The sequence below is a fragment of the Ursus arctos genome, unplaced genomic scaffold (assembly GCF_023065955.2).
Source record: "Ursus arctos isolate Adak ecotype North America unplaced genomic scaffold, UrsArc2.0 scaffold_19, whole genome shotgun sequence".
NCBI lineage: Eukaryota > Metazoa > Chordata > Mammalia > Carnivora > Ursidae > Ursus > Ursus arctos.
The window spans coordinates 51,006,812-51,026,983 of NW_026622863.1; the positions used below are offsets into that span (position 1 = coordinate 51,006,812).

Sequence of the window (20,172 nt, forward strand, 5' to 3'; positions counted from 1 at the left end):
TGAATCTCTTATCTGTAAAATGGGAACAATAATCCCAACACCCAGATTTGCATTGAAAAATCAATGAGATGCTGCTCATTCGGCTTCAGGAAGTGTTTGTTGAATGAACACACTTTACACTCACTTATCAGAGGTAAAACTCTTTAATTTCAGACCACCCCTCCCAACTCCCGATCCCCACCCACGACTCTCTCCCCCACACAAGGGCCGGAGAGCGAGGGCCCCTGCCCCCCACCTTGGGTGGACAAGGGCCCTTTAAGGCACCTGTGGGGGTGGGGGGAGAGGGGCGGGAGCTGGTGCCGTCCTGGCTGCAAGGACGGACTACGATTGGCAGGCTGTTGTGGGATGGAACCAATGAGAGGGTGTCAGACGCAAGGACAGGATTGGGCTGTCCCTGGGAGGGGGCAGAGGGGCACGTAGTCAGGACTTGGCCAAAAACCACCTCAGTCCCAGTAGTGTAAAGAACGTAAATTTAAGGCCGCAGGCCAATCCTGGGCACCGGAGGAAGGTTTGGCCACGACCTCAGGAGGCTGGAGCCAATCAGGCGGGACAACCCAGGAAGGGTGGGATGGCGACCCCCATGCCACTACCCAATCCTATGGCTTGGCTGTCCTCTTTCAACCAATGCCGCGCGAGCAAAGCCCTTGTCGCTAGGCAAAAAACGACAGCTGACCCCGTGAGGGCTTTAAACTAGCCACGCCCCGACCTGGGATGGAGCCAATCCCGTAATCGAAAGAACCTGTCGCAGGGCAAAGAAAGCGGCGACAGACCCAATCGCGGAACTAGATAAATCCCGCTCCTCGGCACGTGAGGGGGCGTGGGCTGGATGGACGGCGGGGATTGGCAGGGAGGGGGCAATCCCGGGGCCCCGGGGACCTGAGAGGCCGGTCCCGGGTCTGACTCGGATTGGCCGGCCCCGGGGGCGGGGCAGGGGTGTAGTGTGGGGCGGGGCGGACACTGGGCCGGGAAGCGCTCTCCCTGGGCCTCAGTATTTCCGCTTCAGCTTCTGGAAGTCGCTGGTGTTGAGCCGCGGCCGCGGCAGGTCCCCGAAGACCTGGGTGTCCTCGGCCTCCCGCAGCACTAGCGCGCGCATGCTCGCCGCGATGCGGTCCAGGTCCGGCGAAGAGGGCTGCGGGACCGGGGCGGGGTCAGCGCCCGCTGCGGCCCCGCCCCCTCTCCCCTCCCACACCCCCTCCACCCTCCCCCACCCCCGCCCCAGCGCTTGTTGCCTACTGCCGGGAAGGTCCTTTACCCTGACTTGCTCCGTGTAGGATCCTTCTACGCAACTCAAAACCACCTCCTCCAAGAAGCCTTCCTGCCCCTCTCCTCCCCTTCTTGGCCTGACTCTATCTGCAAGAACAGCTACCTGTCCCACGGCCCTTCCAGTTCCTTCTTACACAGCGGAAGTGTTGCTTCCCTGCTGACCATCAAGGCTGTGTGCACCCAGAGGGTGTCATGTCTAAGGATTTGGGTTGGGCTTGGCATTGAGTCATGTAACAATCAGGCCTCTGCCCCTGACAAGCTGTCAACAAGCATTTCATCTCCTGAGGCTTCAGCCTCCCCTTTTAAATGCAGGGCTGATGACAGAGTCTGAGACAATCATCACAGTGATTGCTCAAGAACTGTCAACTACAGTGTTGCCGGCACTGTAGGGAAAGGACTTCTTTTCACGTTGGCCTCCACCCAGGAGGGGCCCTGTCATCCTGTCTGCAGCCCCAGCCACTAGTGCAATCTCCCTTATGGCCTGACGCCTTGAGCTGGGCCTGGCCTCCAGCAGAATGGGAGAGGCCACGGACAGAGGCTGGACCTCCGCCCGGTCAGAGAGCAGCCCAGCACCCCGACCACTCAGGCCTCAAACATTAACTGGGCTTCCCCCAGTAACGGAGAGAGCAGCAGCGGCGGGTGGGTGCTGCCAAGGTGTAAATGAGGCCAGTGAGAGGCACCATAGGGAAGGGGACCCCGGGACCCCAGGGCCTCCACCCTCGCGGGCTGTAACTGCTTTCCAAAAGGAGGCTGGGTTCCAATCCCAGCCCTGCCCCTTCCAAGCTGAGGTCTCAGGGAGTCACATATTCCCTGTGCCTCAGGGAGGTTCAGTGCTGGGCGATGAAGGGCCACCGAGGCCAGCCCAGGAAGGCCACATGCAGGATTGTGTGGGAGAAACGGAGGAGGTGGGAGAGGGGCAAATTCCAGGAGGAGCCAAGAACACGTGGGGTGGGGAAAGAAGGTGATCTAAGCCCTCTGAGCCTCAGTTTCCCCTTCTGGAGGGGATACCAAAATACCTGTGCCTTGCCTGGAGCAGGTATTCTATAAATGAAGTTGTTCCTAAAACCCAGAAGAGACTTTCTCTGCAAGGCACTGGGGTACATCATAAAGCTGCAAGAGTTAAACCATTAGGGCTCTGGCCCAAAACCCACCTCATGAGGTGGAGGGCAAGATCAGTCCTAGGAAATGTGGCTTCCATGCCTGAGGGCTTCCTGGAGGAAGTGGCTCTGAGTCCCTCCCTCCACCCACCTCTCTTTCTCCCCTTTGCCCCTCACCGGCCCGTTCTCCTCATCCGACGACCGTGCTTCTGTCCTCTTCTCCTTGAAGGCCCAGACGGGCACGGACACGGGCAGGGACTTGGCATACTGCTGTGTGGGCAGGGCTGAGGCCGGGGGCACTGAGTAGGCTGGAGGGCCAGCAGGGGTCTCCTCGCTCAGGCTGCCATCTGGGAGAGAGGGTGGACTTCAGCCTCTGTCCTTGCCTTCATCCCAGCACCCCCGGGGGTGGGGACAGCCTGGGACACTTACCGTCTGTGCTCTCAGGGTCCGACTCACAGAAGGGGGGCAGATCCTGGAGTGTGGCATCTTCGTCCATCACAAAGAGCCCTGCGGATGGTGTTAGTGACACAGGCCAGTCGGGTCCCCGCCGCTTCTCATGTGCTCTGGCCTCCAGCCACTCCCACCCCTCCCCACTCCGTGCGTCGGCCAGGCCCTCGCAAGCCGCAGGGCTTTTGGAATTACTCCCTCTGCCTCAAACACCCTTCCCCTAGTTGTCTGCCTGGTCATCGGCACAAACAAATCCCGCTTCTGTCTGTTACACCCTCAGGTGAAAGCGACTGGCTGGCTGAACGTGAAATCTGCAAGATCAGTTCGGGATGAAGGACTCAAAATACAGACCGAGCAAATATGAGATGATTATGATCCCTGTTTGACAAATGGGGACCAGGAGGCACAGAGAAGTTAAATCACTTGCCCAAAGTTCCACAGTTAATAACCGAGTCACGGGGATTTGAACCCGGGCCACCTGGCTCCAGAGTCTGTGCCCTGAACCCTATGCGGGTTTTCTCCAGTGCAGAAACAAGCGTTAGTAGTAACAACAAATGAGTAAGTCCTACTTATTGAGCCCGCCCTGCAAACTCCTATTCACTCTTCAAAGCCCTAACGTTGTACTCCAGTCTCTTCGAAGTATCCAACCTCCGGATTTCCCTCGGATTCCCCTCCAAAACAGCCTGTTGCTGTTCCCCCTGGCTTCCTTAGGCTGTTGCCTACATCCCTGACGCCTCTGGAACTCCTCTCTTGGTTCTCACAAGCGTTAGGGGCCCCAGATTTGGAAACAACTCCTGTTCTGCTCAAGCTCCCAGCTCCATGGTCTCCACAGGGCCCTGCCTCCCATCAGGACTACCAATTTCTTGGCCAGACTGGGAGTCCCTCAAGAAAATGGCCTGACGGGAGTGCCTGGGTGGCTTCAGTAGGTTAAGCATCTGCCTTCGGCTCAGGTCATGATCCCAGGGTCCTGGGAACGAGCCCCGCATCGGGCTCCCTGAGCAGGAAGCCTGCTTCTCCCTCTCCTCCTCCCCCTGCTTGTGCTCTGTCAAATAAATAAAATCTTAGGGGGGAAGAAAAAGGGCTCTGAGTTGGCTTTGTGTCTGTGTCTGGCACCTCCCAGCACAGAGCTGGGATAAGGATACAGGCTCAGAGAGGGACCATGACCTGCTCAAAGTCACACAGCGAGGCACAGGCAAGCCAGCCTGCCCCCCAGGCTCTTTGAGATTGTGGCTGCCACAAAACACCAGGGCTCAGAGACAGGCAAGTCCCACCCTTCCAGAACTGACCTTGGAGGCAACTTGCCAAGCCAAGAGCCACCCCAGCCCCTGCCTCTCTCACCTCCATTATCGCTGACACCCAGCCGCTCCCCAGAGGTCTCAGTCTCTGTCGGCTCGTCCTCATCTTCCTCGTCCTCCTCCCTGGCCAGGGTGGGCCGAGGTGGGCTCCGCGCAGGGCTGGGTGGCTGTGGTGCTGGTGGGGGCACGGGGGGCCGGGCGGCGGCAGCAGCCCTGTGGGCCAGGGCGATGTCGTGGAGGCAGCGGCGGGCGGCCTCGGCCAGGGCCCCACGGCCGTGGGCTGCATAGGCACAGGGGCCCGGGCGGGGTGGCGGGGGCGGCGCGGCGGTCAGCAGCACCAGCTCCGTGCCTGTCCGGGCCCGGAAGCGCTCAGCGGCCCCCACCACCGCCTCCCACAGCTCCTCGGGGCGCCCCGACGCCATCCACGCCCTGCAGGGCAGAGCAGGACAGAGAGCTGAGGCCCAACCACACCGTCTACACCTGGCGCCCCGGTGTCCACCCGCCCCTAGACGCCACTCCTGTCCCTCCCAGCCACCTTGTCCCAGTTGAGCTCAGCCCCTTCCCCTAAATTCCTCCCCATCCTAAATTCCTCGTCCCCAACCCTCCAGCCCCGGCCTTCCTGCCCTGCCCTGTCCCCACAGCCCCAGTCCCTCCTCTTGGCCCTGCCTTGGCCAATATGGGAACCACCAGCCACATGTGACTAAGGAGTACGTGAGATGTGGCGGGTCCAAGGTGAGAGGGGCCGTGAGTACGAAATCCACACCGACGTTTGAAGACTTAGTACAAAGAAGGTGGATGTCAGAGGTCTCACGGGCAGTCTGATGTTGACTACGTGTCGAAAAGATGACATTTCAGATACGATGGCTAAATAAAATATATGGCGGAAATGAACGTCATCTGTTGTCCTTTTACTTTTCTAATGCGGCTTCTAGATTTGAAATGATATGCATGGCCGGCATTCTTTTTCTGCCCGTCCATCATTCCTGCCTCTTCCTGAACCTCTTAGCCTCTAGTTTTCGCCATGCGCGGCCCCTTGGGGATCCTTCTACACTACACCGAGTATCCCCAGGACAAGGTCGTGGCCGCTCAGACTCACAGCCTTCCAGACTTCTGGGGCCTGAGGCCTTCAGTCAAGATCACGTGTCCTCCAGTTACTTGTCAATCTTTCTCTCACCCTAGTGTGGAAGGAGCTTGCCCTCACCCCAGATCGGGTCAGTTCCCCCTCTTCGGGCTCCGACAACGCCTGAGAATCCCCCCATTCAAGCACATGGCTCTCTGGGGACAGTCTGCATCCACCTCCATCTCCCCAGCCACTGGGGAGCCTCCCGAGGGTGAGCCTGTAGGATTCATCTCTGAGCCACCAGCCCTGCCCAGCACCGTGGCTGGCCTCGGAGAGCAGGCGCGGAGCAGAAAATGTGTACAAGCTGCTCTCCGCGCCGACGCCATCCGCGAAGTTTTGTACTTCCTACAAGACTGTTCTGCCAGTTCCTCTGAAGTCTTCTCTGATCCCCCACGATGGAACAGATGCCTTCCCTAGGCCCGCAGTGCCCTGGGCTACCCCCATTATAGCTCACTGTCCCTTGAGCTTGTGATAACTGTACCTCTATCTGCCTCCTCCATCACACTGTGAGCTCCCCAAGGTCAGGGAGCTGTGCCCCAGGACAGGTCAGCCCTAAGCAGACAATCTGCTGGATGCATCTCCTTATGAGATGAAAAGAGCAAGGGGCTGGGGCGCCTGGCTGGCTCAACTGGAAAACCATGGGACTCTTAATCTCGAGCTCATGAGTTTAAGCCCCACATTGGGTGTACCGATTACTTACATGAATAAACATACTTTTAAAAAAGAGAAAAGAGCAAGGGGCAAGGGGGCTGGCTTCCTGCCATCTCAAACCTGCTGTGTGCCCTCAGACCACTCACTGGCCCTCTCTGTGCCTCATTTTTCTTCTTCCTGTAAACCAGTGGTTGAGCCAGGGCTGCTGGGAAGCCAAGGAGCCTCCTCAGGGAGGTAGGGGGCATGCCGTCACTGGAGGAATTCAAGCAACGTTCTGGTCCAGCCAGGGTCATGTGTAGCTTGATTTCAATTCGCCAGCCCTTCTCAACTCATCATCACATAAGCCAGTGTTTGCTGAGCACCGACTCCGTGTAGGGAGCCCACACCTGTCTGTTCACCTCCTACCTGACCCACTAAGGTGGGAGCTGTTACCTCACGAACGAGACAAGCAAGGCTCCTGGAGTACAAAGCCCGTGCTGGAAGCCACCCGCAGCGAGAGCACAACCAGCACCAATCCTGCAGACCCCACAGCAAAGTCACCCTGCACCTCCCACAGGCCAGGCAGCCATGCAAGCGGGTCATCACCATTCTCATCCCACCCTCTCCCCAACCCTATGAGGGAGGGGCTTCACCCCACTTCGCAGTTGCAAACCGAGGGCCAGGGAGATTCAGTGTTTTGATTAGGGTCATACAGCTGGAAAAGAGAGCCTGTTCTTAATTCCAAATGCCATCTCGCCTTCCTTATCAGGAAAGATTTATGTCCAGAGGCGGAAAGTGAGACTCAGAGAGCCTCAGCTACTGGTCAGAAGGCCCAGAAGTTAAATGGGTCAGAGCAGGGCTGACTCTGCTGTCTGCCTGACTTCAAAATCCAACAGAACTGAGAGGTGCTCAGGGTCTCCCCTAGCTGATGGAGGTAATTAAGGCTCAGGGCAGGGAAATGACTGCCCCAAGGTCACACAGCCTGGCAGTGGTAGGCCTGGCTGGGGCTCTCACATCCTTGGGGCATCAGAATAAAACTCTCTGTCCTAGATCTGAGAGTAGTTACAGGATTGAAAAGAGTGAAATGGGGTGTGTGTGGGTGTGAGGGTCCCCCCACTGTAAAGAGGAGGCCTGGGCAAATAGGAGGAGGGCAACTCACACCTCTCTGCTAAGGCCTGGGAGCTCTCTGGAATTAGTTCTCCAAAAGTAGAGTGGCCAAGACCGGGGGAGACTCCACCCTTTCAGTGGCTGGAGGAAGTCCTGTACCCTCTAAGGAGCTCAGAGATGGATGGCGGGTTCCCCAGCCCCCCAAATTGAGTTTAGGATTAGGGAGAGGTGAGACTTGTGCCCCACAGGAGGCGGAGGGGACAGCTAAAGTAATTGGCCTCTTAGCATGAAATGAGGAGGTGAACTGAAGAAAATCACTCTAGAAAGAGGTGAGGAAAGAGGCAAAGTCCGCCAAAGAATGAGGGATGCTAGTGAAGCCCCCTTCCAACCACCTGTCAAACTGGCAGCGCCCCCCCTCCCGCCCCAAAGTGGGAGAAAGTCGAGGATGCCCTCCCCATCTCCACCCCGCATAGCCCGGGGAAAGATGAACGTCTGGACATTTCTCGACCTCTCAGAGACCTCCTCCCCACCCCGCCCGGGGGTCCTGGAAAGACCCACTTCTCTAGGAAGAAAACAGGAAATCCCGCCCAGTTGGGGCCAGGACCGGAAGTCCCGCCTATGGACGGGTGAGGGGCGCCCCGAGTCCCCCCCGAACAACCCCCAGACCCCGTGGACATGGTCCACGACCAAGGCAAGGATCCTAGTGGGTCTGGAGACCGGAGGATAAGGCTGTCTAGGTTTTGCCTTGGGCCAAACACAACGGTTCCCGCGGGCGACCCCTTTCCAGAGCTCAGCGTAGCGTCGCTGGAAGATCTCTGCCCTCTGATTTACTCAGGCCATACCCCTCCCGCGAGCGGCTCGCCCTCCCAGCGCCCCTCTCCTCCGGACGGCCAAATCCTCCCCACACCGCGGTTCACAACGCCGCCTCCACTCACGTGCCCGTAGCCAGCATGGCCGGCCCGGCGCCGTCGCCGCCCTCAAAAGACATGGCGGCGTCTTGCGTCACTTCCGCGTGGTTGGCACGCCTCCATGCTGCACACTCCGCCTCCCTTATCCGGACCGCCCGAGACCAAAATGGCCAGGGGAACATCACCGGATGGCAGTAGGGCAATTGCGACAGCACGGTGCCCATAAGAAAGATGGCGAAAGGGCTTCAGCTTGCTCGGAAACAAGCCAGAACCATTTCGATTTGCTCCCAAGAAATACGGCCGTCGGCACGTGCACTCTCAGGGCTACAGTAAACTAAGGCCAGCGACCTAACGCCCTTCACCCATCGTCGATCTTTTCCACAGAAATGGAGGAAAGTAGTGCCCATTAACGACATGGCAACAAGCCTGGCATCACGTGCCCAAAATATATATGGATTCTCCCTCCAGCCTATATTCCCCTTCAGCACCAAGGGTGGGAAAGATCCAATATGGCAACTTTTTTTGCTTCGGTTTGCCAGGCTTCAATATGGCGGCCCAGACCGCCGTCTCCCGACGGTGACTAAGGAATTCGACTGGGTCCGCTTCGTTCCTGGGGATACTGACGGCTTCATCCCATTAACCCAAGTCCCTAAGCACCTCTTGTGACGTACACCTCCTCTCACCTTCTTTTCCTTTACCCGTTTCTTTTCCAGGACCTCGCTGCCGCGCCCCTCAGAGAGATGGGACTGCCCCGCATTAACATGGCCGCAGCTGACAGGTTTTGGCCGTGCCCTCGAGCAAAATGGCATCTGCTTGGCTTCGATGCCAGTATACAATATGGAGAAAGAAGTAGGCGTTTCGGAGCGAGCTTGGGCGAGGGGGTGGAGCCCTTGGACCCTCCCCCTTGTTTACTTCGTGGTGAGGGGAGCAGCACTGCGCTTGCGCACTTTCGCTGGCCTGCTCCACCTTCGCCGTATGCGCCATGTGACTTACAACCTCGCGATTCAAAGTTCAACCACCCCATTCTGAAGGATGGTTACATCCATTCCTGTTCTACAACAAGCAAGGGCGCTACCACTGTCCAGGCTTGAGGGGAGTCTCCTATCCGGATGTGACAGCACGATGACCCGGAAAGGGAGAGGGCCGGGGGAGTGGGACCTCGGTCGCGGCTATGGAGGGAGCCGGTTACAGGGTAAGCACTGAAAACGCGTTCTTTCTTTTCTGTAGATGCGAAGCGACGCCCGCCGGTAGTCTGCTTCGCCCCAACGCCCTGCCGGGGCTCTGGGAGTCCGGCTGAGCCTTAGCGAACACATCGTTCTTTTATAAATGCGCTGTCACCCTCCCCTCCACTGCCCTACAGAAGACCCTTACCTTTTAGCCCCGCCCCGTGGGCGGCTGGGACGCTCCTCTGGGCCCCGCCCCCTGGGTGTCTTCCTGCGCTTGGGTCCCGCCTCTCACTGGTTCCTGTCCCCAGGTGGTGTTTGAGAAGGGCGGCGTGTACCTGCACACCAGTGCTAAGAAGCACCAAGATCCGGACTCTCTCATCGCTGGCGTCATCCGCGTTGTGGAGAAGGTGGGCCGGGAGGGAGCATCGATGGAGGCGGCATCTGTAGGCGTATGGTCTGGAGGTCACGATGGGACCGTAGGAAGGCAGGGGTTGCGGACTGGAGCGAGAGAGGGGGCTTTGTAAGCCTGAGGGTCCAGACGGGGGAAGAAGTTTGCAAATAGGGCTTGGGGAAATTAGAGGGGAGTCTCTCTAACTCCTCTCTCCTTTCCTCAGGACAGTGATGTCGTCCTGCACTGGGTTCCCGTAGAGGAGGCTGGAGATTCCACCCAAATTCTCTTCTCCAAGAAGGTAGGCTTTCCTCCCTTCTCCTTTCTCCACTTGCTTTTTTCCAGGTTCGGGCAGTGGAAGACATTTGAAGGACCTGGATGCAATCTTAGACTTATTCTTGGAGCATGTGTGGTCCTGGTTGGGATCCAGGCTGTCTTTGCCCCTTGGTTTTCTTCTCTCTGTGAAATGGGCCTGAAGATGCCCATTCGAAAGCAAGAAGACACCGTGAGATTCATAGCCATGGGGACAGCGGCCCTCTCAGCCCCTTTTCTCTTTGGGAGAGCTCTGTAAGGGTGCATAAGGACAACACAGCCTGTGGATTTGGGTTCCACGGGCTCTTAGTCCACAAGAACTTGAAGGGGTGTGGCATTTCCCTGGAGGCAGAAAGTACACTTTCCAGTACTCCCTCCTACTCCGGGTGCCAGACTTTGCCCTTCTCATTATTAGAGACTTGTGAGACTTTTCGTCACCAGGCCCTGTGCTGGGACCCGGAGATGAGCCTGACCCAGACGCTGCCTCAGTCTTCACACCCATTCTATTTTGGGAAACAGAGGCACAATGATCAGAAGCCCCTTTTGCAAGGTCAGAAAGCTAGGAGGTGTTGGAACTTGGGTGTGAACCCAGATGCTCTGGTTCCAGAGGCCTGCCCCTTTCTGGAGGGAGCAGACATTTGCACTAGAACTCGAAGGATGCGAAGGGGGCAAGAAAGTATTTCAGGGATGGCAGGGGGAAGAGCGTTTCAGGATACAGGAGGAAATGGGATCTGTCTGTAGAGGGGTTTGCTGGGAAGGTGGTTGGGCCTGAAATGCCCGACTGAGAAGCTTGGACTGTGTTCTAGGGGCACCCGGGGAAGGAGGAGAAGGGTGTGGGTGTGGAAAACTCCCTTGGGAAACCATGCGGGGGATGGGCAGAAGCTCTAATGGAGGACGGTTGGAGTCTGGGAAGTCAGAGAAGGTTAGAGTGATGCACCAGGGAAGAGAAGGCAGACTCACCTGGGGCACTGGGGCTTTGAACAACCTGGTGGGGTAACAAATGGAGATTCCAGAATTCTGCTGAGGAACCTGGCTTCCCAGGGTTGAGGAAGAAGCAACCAGCATTCTGCATTTTTCGTCAGCCTCACAGGCCGGCCTAGTGCCTTTCTTGAAAATGTGGCTGTCTTCCTCAGCACTGTTATTTTTGACTAACAGAAACCCACTGAGACAGGCTTCAGCGGAAAAGGCCCATAGGCACGCCAGATACGCTTAGCTGCAAGGAACACAACATTTGGCCAACGACAGGTTAAGCAGACAAATTTATTTCTCTCCTTTCACAAGACAGTCAAAGAGGTATGGGGCTGCTGGCTTTGGCTGGCGACGTCAGGGCTTGGATCACTGAGACCCTCCTGTGCGTGCCCTGGTCACCTTTAGATGACTCGTTCAGCTGCAGCCCCGGCATCTGCCTTTTAAGGCATGAAGAGGGGGGCAAGCAGGGTGCCAATTATATCTGTCCTCATCAGGAAAAGCAAGACATTTCTCAGAAACTCCGCATCAGCTACGAGTTATTTTTGGCCGTGTGGAATAGAAACAGAAGTGATGGTGGCTTCAGCCTGATAGAAACTCCTACTTCTCCCGTCGAAAAGTCCAGAAGTCAGCAGCACAAGTCCAAGTCCACATGTCATCACCAACCCAGCTTCCTTCCATCTTTGCTCTGCCGTCCTCGGCATGTGGTGGCTATCCTCACGGCTGCCTTGTGGTCCAAAAAGGCTGCTGGAGCTCCAGCTTTTTGGGCTGGTTTTGCTCACTTTATATGTGTGTTGCAGGTTGGCCAAGGAGCTCTGTTCGTCGTGATTACTCAGAGAAGCACGCTGCTAGAGCAGCTACCGTTCCTTGTGGCAGAGGGCAAGAGCTCTTGCCTGGCGATTAAACAGCCCATCTTGGAAGGGGTACATCGCAGCCCTTTGGTCAGAACTCGTTGCATGGCTCCCCCCAGCCAGTAGAGCTCAGTGAGCTGCAATCCTGCCGTGTGCCCTAGAGGCAGAGGGCTGCAGACGCTGGCGGAAGGAAGTACTGACTCTCCTTATGTAAACGTTGGTGAAACGTCACATTCACCTCACAAGACCCGGAGGGCAGGGATGGCTTTGGCAGGGCTGGTTCAGCAGCCTCGTGGACCGGTGTCTCTGTGACTCCCTTCGTGGCCCTAGTTGGGTGCCAAAGCTCCAGACACCATGTTCTCCCTGCAGCACCCAAAGACTGGCCTGAATAGGGTGGTGTTCACCCCCGTAGGTGTCTTTTTTATCAGGAATTTCCCTTGTTTTAAACTCCGCACAGATGGCATCTCAGCTCCCACTGGCCAGAGGTGGGGCCCGAGGCCACTCGGAACCATAGGGAAGGTGGAGAAAGCAAATAGTGGGAGGTTTTAGCTTCTGCTGTGGGAGGGGCTGTGTCAACCTGGAAAGAGCAGCAGAAACGGCTTTCGGGTAGACCCACCATCTGGGTCCTTCCAACAGGGTCCCCTCAAGCAGGGTTTCATTGCAGGAGTCAGGGAACGCTCCAGTTACTTTCAGCTTGAAGGGATTAAAGGCGGACAAGTAGAGCTTGCCGAGTTTTTACAAGGGCTAGCAGAACAGGACTGACCCTGCAGAACTGACCTGCCAGGGGAGCTGCCGCCACCTCCGAAATGAGGACAGTGGGGAGAGATCTTCGTGGGACCTGTGGAGACCCAAGAACACTACCACCCGAGCTGCCACCCAAGGGCAGGAAGCCACTTGGCGCTCACCAAGCTAGTGACCAGGCTCTGGGAGACTGAGCTAGGCACCACTGCTACCCTAGTCACCTCTGTGTGTGTGGGAAAACCGGAGTCTCCATCGTCAGTGACAGGGCCGGCCGGCCAGAGCGGCAGGAAGTTGTCCCTGCCTCCTTCCTGCTTTCCGCCCGCCTTTGCCTTGTGTCCTGACCTCTAGATGCAAAGGAGTCTGGGAAATGTAGTTTTCGCCTTCCAGTCTCTGCCTGACAGGAAGGCACACCGTGAAAGGGACTGTGGAAGGGACTCCTAGCTTCTGCAGCGATCATGTACTTTGTCCCCTCCCTGTCCTTTCCCATGGCCTATGGCCAGCGCTATCAGATGTGACTGCACTGCTGTCTGCCTCGGTTTCCCTGTTTGTTCATTGGGGCTGCCTTCCAAGGCTGCCTCGAAGCTCGGATCTAAAAACCCTGAATCTACAGCCCCTCACTCTCTTCCTTTCTTCTCCCAAGGATGTCAGTGGGGGTGACTCCTGCACCTCTGAGGAGGAGCCGACCTTTGACCCTGGCTATGAACCCGACTGGGCTGTTATCAGCACTGTGCGGCCACAGTCCCGCCACTCTGAGCCCACTAGAGGTAGGCTGAGTGGGTGCCCCTGAGGGGCAGGTGGAGACGTGCCTTACCCTTAGTGGTCACGGCTCCACGGGCTTTGCTGGCCACAGTCATCGCTGGCCTTCCAGTCTCAGGAGAGTGGATTGGGGTGCAGGACTGTCCCCAGCCCAGGTCCAGCCTGGCAGGGTCTCCAGGGTTTGCAGCCTTGCTCATCTCACGGGCTCCTGGATTGGTTGTGGGCACCCCCACGTGAGTCCTGCCTGTGAAGGTTTCCAGGCTGTGGTGGTGACACTTGTAGGGTGAGAGGATGATTTGGGCTATCCTGGAGTCTTACAGGGTGCTGGGGGCATCCAGCCTGTCTGGGGAGTGGAGAAGCCTTCCAGGAGGAGCTGATGCCAGCCCTTGGCTCTGGGGGACACCTGGGAGTTTTCTCCCCAGCAGAGAAGACAGCCGTACAAGGCCAGAGGCACAGGGCCCTGAGTGTGTTTAGGACACTAGAGCGCGGGCTCGAGTGTGGGGTCTGGAGTGAAGAAAGGGCTGGAGATGAGATGCGCAGGGGGCAGGAGAGAGACCTGAGGGGCCTGCCACCAGGTTAAGAACATGGTCTTCACTCTGAGGGCCACGGGGAGCCAAGGGAGATTTTAGAGCACGTCAGTTGTGTTTCCAAGGAGACAGGAGGTGACCCAGGGCTCCCAGACGGCTCCCAGTGGATATCTGTGCTGCCTCTGACTCCCCACGCCTGCTCCCAACACTGCTGTTCCCTAGGTGCAGAGCCCAGTTCCCCCCAGGGCTCCTGGGCCTTCTCGGTGAGTCTCGGGGAGCTCAAGTCCATCCGCCGGTCCAAGCCAGGCCTCAGCTGGGCCTACCTGGTCCTGGTGACCCAGGCCGGAGGCTCCCTCCCTGCCCTGCACTTTCACCGCGGAGGGACCCGCGCCCTTCTCCGTGTCCTCAGCCGCTACCTGCTGTTAGCCAGGTGAGCCTTTTCCCAGCACCGGGCCTTTGGGGCAGGCCCTGGCCGCCTGAGGCTGCAGCCTGGCCCCTCAGGGCTGTGAAACAAACAGACTGATTTAAAGGTAGATGAAGGGAATCAACTGGCATGTGTAATCACAAAGCCAAGGGGTGGTTTGATTTCAGCACGTTAGGAAGAACTGTTCTTTTTCCCTCTGAGTTGGTATCGATCTCTGGGCATCCCTTAGCAGCCCCAGTGACCGAAGCAGCTCCTTCCCCAGCAGCATCCCGGAGCCGCCTCTTACTGGCCTGTGCCTGTATTAGTCGCCCTGGGAGGTGGAAGGCCCTTGGCCCTCAGTGGCCAGCCGTGGGTTGTGTGTCCCCCCGCTGGGGTCCAGCTGTGGTCAGGCCCTAGGTGAGGGATTCCCCAGGGGCAGTTGGACCCTGAGGGGCAGGGGACACATGTGTGGCCCTCTGCCTGGGTGTCACCACATCACCCCCTCCCCAGCTCCCCACAGGACTCCCGCCTCTACCTTGTCTTCCCCCACGACTCCTCGGCGCTCTCCAGCTCCTTCCACCACCTCCAGCTCTTTGACCAGGACAGCTCCAACGTGGTGTCTGTGAGTGTCCCAGTGCCCAGCCTGGCCTCTGTGGGCAGGGAGGGGTGGACTGTAGTGGGCAAAGCAGGATGGGGTGCAGCTGTGACGACCCCCTTGGCGCTGTCCACAGCGCTTTCTCCAGGACCCCTACTCCACCACCTTTAGCAGCTTCTCCCGTGTGACCAACTTCTTCCGGGGAGCCCTGCAGCCACACCCAGAGGGGGCCTCCCCCGACCTTCCTCCACCCCCTGATGACGAGCCGGAGCCTGGGTTTGAGGTCATTTCCTGTGTGAGTATCAGGTGGACCTTGCTCTCTTTTGGCTGTCACCTGGGCAAGTGGCTGTAATTCCCTGGGCCTCCTTTTCCCCAGTAACGGGAATGATACAGCACCCCAATCATCAGATCGCATGAGGAGTGACTTCGAGGAGAGTGCTTTTAGTCTGTGTACTTGTTCCCTGTTATTGTCGGGGGGGGGGCTCTTCCTGACACGGAGGGTGACTTTGGCACTGACCCAGGTAAGGGGATGCTTCCCACCCTGCACATTAGCTGCCTGTGGAGCTGCGAAGGGCTCTGAGCTACCTTGCAGGTGGCCGGGGACGGGGCTGGAAAGGACGTGGGAGGCCCCGAGCTCACCTGCCTTGTGTCGTGCAGGTGGAGTTGGGGCCGCGGCCAGCTGTGGAGCGGACACCTCCAGTCACAGAGGAGGAGTGGGCCCACCATGTGGGCCCCGAGGGCCGCCTGCAACAGGTCCCTGTGCTGAAGGCCCGCATCTTCTCGGGGGTAAGGCGCCGGGTGTGTGCTGTGGGGTGGGGGGACTGGGTAGGGCGCGCGGGTGGCCGGGGGAGGCTCTTCTGAGCCACTGGCCCTGCTCTTCCCCCCCAGGGTCTGAGCCCCAGCCTGAGGCGCGAAGCTTGGAAGTTCCTCCTGGGGTACTTGAGCTGGGAGGGCTCAGCCGAGGAGCACAAGGCCCACGTGCGCAAGAAAACGTGAGTGAGAGAAGCTGTGGCCACCCCACCCAGCTCCAGCCTCCCAAGTCGAACATGTCCCCATCCCGGCACGGTACCTGACACATGACAGGTGCACAGATGGGCTCGCTCCCCAAGCGTCAGTCGAGCCGGCCACGTGCTGGGCACCTGCTGTCACACACAGGGACGGCAGTGAGCAGGCAGGCTCGTCTCCGGTGGGCACCACTGTGTTCGTTCCAGCAACATCGTGTCGCAGCCACCATCACCCTGCGGCGGGCTTCCTTACCCAGTGGGGCCCGCTTCTCCTCCTTCCTGGTACACATGCCCCTGCTGCGTGTCCTGGTCCCCGCCCTGGTGCTCTCTGTCCGGCAGGGAGGACAGGCTTTGAACAAAAGCCCACAGTGGGCGCCTGGCTAAGCTCAGTTAGTAGAGAGTGTGACTCTGGATCTTGGGGCTGTTTGAGCCCCACGTCGTGGGTAGAGATTGCTTTAAACAAAACTAAAGAAAAGCTCACCAGGCCGTTCTGTGTCATGAGAGATGTCAGAAAGGAGCAGCAAGGGGACAGTGGCAAGGATGAGTGGGTGGCCTGCTTCGGTGGCCTCATGTCTCACTTCTCCCTCCCCCTCAGGGATGAGTACTTCCGAATGAAGCTGCAGTGGAAATCCGTGAGCCCCGAGCAGGAGCGGAGGAACTCACTGTTGCACGGTTACCGCAGCCTCATCGGTAGGTTGAAGGGCCAGGGGTGGGGTGGAGACATGGCAAACAGCAGGGAGGGGACAGGGGAAGCCCCTGCCTCCCCAGGAATAGGGATGACGTCATCTGCAGCGGGGTGATGGGTGGGAAGCAGGGGTGAGAGTAGCCAGGGATGGGGCAGGGGGAAAGGGGGAAAGGGGGAGAGGGTGAAGGGAGCCAGACTCCTTGGGTTCAAATCTGCCGTGTACTCGCTGTGAGATCTTGGCGAGTGATTTGGCCCCCTTGGGCCTCAGTTTCCCATCTGTGGATGGTTTAGTACCTGTCGGTTGCTGGGAGGCTGTGGCGATCGGGCAAGTGTGAGGCAGAGTGCCTCATGCGAGGGCGTCCGAGGTGCTTTCTGGACCGACTCACACCTTCCTAGGGTCTGCCGAAGAGAGGAGTGGGGGCTGGTGCCCGTGGCCAGGAGGGACGGGCCCCCACAGCCTTCTCACTTTCGCATCCTGCGCCCTGTCTTCACAGAGAGAGACGTGAGCCGTACTGATCGGACCAACAAATTCTATGAGGGTCCTGAGAACCCGGGGCTGGGCCTGCTGAACGACATCCTCCTCACCTACTGCATGTACCACTTTGACCTCGGTGCGACGCCAGCCCGGCGAGGGCTTGGGGGCCAGGCCTTCCCTTGGGGGGCGCTGGGGGCCTGGGCTGGGCCCTGACCTCCCATCCCCCCCCAGGCTACGTCCAGGGCATGAGTGACCTTCTCTCCCCGATCCTCTACGTCATTCAGAACGAGGTGGATGCCTTCTGGTGTTTCTGTGGCTTCATGGAGCTCGTGGTGAGGCCTGAGGCAGGCGGGAGACAGGCCCCCTCAAAGGGTGGGGGTCTGGTTCCTCATGTGGCCGTCCCTCCCGCAGCATGGGAACTTCGAGGAGAGTCAGGAGACAATGAAACGACAGCTCGGACAGCTCCTGCTGCTCCTGAGGGTGCTGGACCCGCCGCTCTGCGATTTCCTGGGTAAGTGTCCCAGCGGGCAGGCAAGGGTGGGGGGGGGCGCAAGCCCCGCCACCGAGTCTATGGAAGTGGCCGCTGACAGTATCCAGGACATTTGGTCCTAATCCAGACGAGGGAGATATCCCTGCAAAAGCTGGAACCCAACATTTATATGTAAAAGCAGGATTGAGGTTTGGAGCAAAACCTCAGCGAGCGCAGCTGTGGGCCTGCGCACCCTGCCTGCCCCACGAGCTGGCTCCTCCGGGCTCCCCTCAATCCTGTACTTTGCAGATGAGGGGCCTGGGCGTGGCTACTTCCGGGGGCGCTTGGACACAAGCCGCCCGACTGCGTGGCGTTCTGTCTGTCTTAAGTATGTACAAGAATAGATTTGACCTGACCTGCGGGACATTGGGGTTATTTGCAAGTTTTCATCATGATGAATATCGTCTGGATAATTTTTTGAGGCTAAATTCCAAGAAGTGGCATTGTATTCGGGGCAGGAGATGTTTTTACAGCTTGTGAAATGTTTATTCCCATCACTGCTTTCCTGGAAATTTTTACCAGCTTGTGTTTCTGCTAGCCGAGTACGTGAGTGTCCATTTCCTCACGCCCTCACCGGCATTGGGTATTGATAGATTTTATTTTTTCCCTGAGTGTCCTGCATCCCTTTTATGTGACGGTGGGACATGGGATTAGCTCACCTCATCGGGAGTCTGGAAGGCAGGGATGGGAAAGGTTTCTGTTGACAGAGAGCATTCCTGGCTCAGCTCCGAAGCCTTCCCATGCTGGGCGTAAGTTACTTGCCTAGACGGGTAGAGATTCTTGCAGCCTGGATAACTTCTTAGAGTCTCAGTCTGACCACCCTGCACGCTGTGAATTAGGATGGGATTGGAATGGTTTTTGCACGCTGTGAATTAGGATGGGATGGGAATGGATTTTGAGCTTGTTCTTGGCTGAGCACCACCCCTCCCACCACTGTCTTCCTCTAGACTCCCAGGACTCTGGCTCCCTCTGCTTCTGCTTCCGGTGGCTGCTCATCTGGTTCAAGAGGGAATTCCCCTTCCCCGACGTCCTTCGGCTGTGGGAGGTGGGCCTGCCAGTGCGGGTGGGAGGTGGGCCTGCCAGTGCGGGTGGGAGGGCAGAGAGGAGAGAGAAGTCAGTCAGCTGTCCTGGGCTGAGAGGGTGGTGGGAAGTGGGCAGGGGGTAGAGCAGACCTGGGTGGGACTTCAGGTGGAGGCTGGGCCATGACTGCTCGCTCTGGCTCTCCTAGGTGCTGTGGACAGGGCTCCCCGGCCCCAATCTGCACCTGTTGGTGGCCTGTGCCATTCTGGACATGGAGCGGGACACCCTCATGCTTTCTGGCTTCGGCTCCAATGAGATCCTCAAGGTGAGGCCCTGGCTCCTTCCCATTCCTCCCCTTCTCCCTACCCATCCTGACCTCTATAAATGGACACGTCAGCTGAGCTGTGAATTCAGTGGAGGCTGGCACTATGCCTGTGACACAGGTCGTAGTTAGTCAAAGGTAGGTAGTCAAGTCGTAGGTAGTCAAAATAGGATTATTGAAAGTATGGTTGGCTAAGCGGTGAGCACCACGGCCATGAGACCTGGCCTGTTTTTCTCCTACTCCATCCCATCCCTGGCTCCCAGCAGTGCCCTCAGAGTGTGGCCAGCACATGAAGGGGGGACCTGCCCCTTCCCCAGTACATTAATGCGAGGCAGGGCCACAGGGGTGGATCTCAGGGTCCTTTCCCTTCGTTGTATCCTGCCTGTGGCAAGCAGCCTGAAGGGGCATGCCTCCCCTACCCCCCCAGCCCCCGGGGTCCACCCAGTCTGTCTTTCCTCCATTGTATCCCCAGCACGAGGCACAGAGTGGGTGCTCGGGCAGTGGTGGTTGAGTGCTGGCAGGCAGGCAGGCCTGACCCACCCCCTCCCACAGCATATCAACGAGCTGACCATGAAGCTGAGCGTGGAGGACGTGCTGACGCGGGCTGAGGCCCTCTACCGGCAGCTGACCGCTTGCCCGGTGAGTCCCCGACCTCTCCCAACAGCCTTCCCCACCCTCCAGGGGTAAAACCGCTGACTTTTCGCCTCCACCCCCAACCCTCCAGGAGCTGCCCCACAACGTGCAGGAGGTCTTAGGTCTGGTGCCCCCCGCAGAGCCCCAAAGTCCCTCGCCCCCTACCTCTCCACTGCCTCTCTCGCCCACCCGGGCCCCACCGGCCCCACCGCCCCCCGAGGACACAGCCCCGCAGCCGGACAGCAGCCTGGAGATCCTGCCGGAGGAGGAGGAAGAGGAAAGCACAGAGTCCTAACCCCCGGGGCCGGCGGCCGCCCAGCACAGGCACTTTATCCAGCTCCCGGAGGTGGGGGAGGAAGGGTGTGAACCGGGCGGGCCTTCCCGCTGTGCCTCCCGCAGCCTCCCAATGAGCTGATTTCCTTAAAGGGACACTTCTCGTGTCCAGTTGTCCTCGTGTAGGTGGAGGAAGGGGGCTGGCACCTTGGCCTGGACCCGGATGGGTAGGGGGGTGGTGGCTCGTGGTCCCTTTTGGCCATGCTGCAGAGCCGACATCTGACCACGTGTTCCTGATCCAGCCAATGAGATGTAAGAGAAGGCCGCTTGTGGCCTCGTGGAGGTAGGGCTTTGTCCCCGCCTGGATCTGGGGCTTTTGGAGGAGTGAAGATGGGGTGCTGGGGTATGGCCACACCAGTAGCTGTGCGGGGACACATCCCAGACATAACCGAGATGGAAGGGCCTGCAGAGCTGTTCAAAAGCTCTGGGGACTCTGCTTACCAGCTTCTTGTTATGTGAAAAAAAAAATAAACTTTTGTTTAACCCACTGTCCGTTGTGCTTTGTTACTGGCATCAGGACTCCATCTGTTTCAATGACAGCCGGAGTGGACACTGTGATCACCATTTCCCAGTGGTGCAAATTGGTGTCAGTCCTGTCC

General features: G+C 58.4%; 2 protein-coding genes across 5 annotated transcripts; one reads left to right on the plus strand and one right to left on the minus strand.

Annotated features, from left to right (window-relative positions):
* Window positions 1–124: 124 nt before the first annotated feature.
* AKT1S1 (AKT1 substrate 1) lies at window positions 125–8,673 on the minus strand. 3 transcript variants are annotated; one of them, XM_026481788.4, is made up of 5 exons: window positions 8,551–8,673; window positions 4,146–4,531; window positions 2,790–2,867; window positions 2,538–2,707; window positions 125–1,129 (listed from the first exon to the last, which is right to left on the minus strand). In XM_026481788.4, exons 2-5 carry the CDS (start codon window positions 4,522–4,524, stop codon window positions 986–988), a joined length of 771 nt encoding a protein of 256 aa, XP_026337573.1. In that variant the 5' UTR covers window positions 4,525–4,531; window positions 8,551–8,673; the 3' UTR covers window positions 125–985. The 3 variants fall into 3 exon arrangements, with proteins under 3 accessions (XP_026337573.1, XP_026337572.4, XP_048079713.1); XM_026481787.4 differs by lacking the exon at window positions 8,551–8,673 and adding an exon at window positions 7,895–8,526; XM_048223756.1 differs by lacking the exon at window positions 8,551–8,673 and adding an exon at window positions 5,199–7,888.
* A 110-nt stretch (window positions 8,674–8,783) lies between these two features.
* Window positions 8,784–20,061, plus strand: TBC1D17 (TBC1 domain family member 17). 2 transcript variants are annotated; one of them, XM_026481785.4, is made up of 17 exons: window positions 8,784–9,059; window positions 9,342–9,440; window positions 9,648–9,722; window positions 12,932–13,055; window positions 13,797–14,004; window positions 14,488–14,599; window positions 14,709–14,867; window positions 15,230–15,358; window positions 15,461–15,564; window positions 16,172–16,266; window positions 16,756–16,872; window positions 16,968–17,068; window positions 17,148–17,247; window positions 18,213–18,310; window positions 18,494–18,610; window positions 19,160–19,246; window positions 19,332–20,061. In XM_026481785.4, the coding sequence occupies exons 1-17, from the start codon at window positions 9,039–9,041 to the stop codon at window positions 19,533–19,535; spliced, it is 1,950 nt and encodes a 649-aa protein (XP_026337570.2). In that variant the 5' UTR covers window positions 8,784–9,038; the 3' UTR covers window positions 19,536–20,061. The 2 variants fall into 2 exon arrangements, with proteins under 2 accessions (XP_026337570.2, XP_057170543.1); XM_057314560.1 differs by lacking the exon at window positions 19,332–20,061 and having other exon boundaries at window positions 8,814–9,059; window positions 19,080–19,246.
* Window positions 20,062–20,172: the final 111 nt, after the last annotated feature.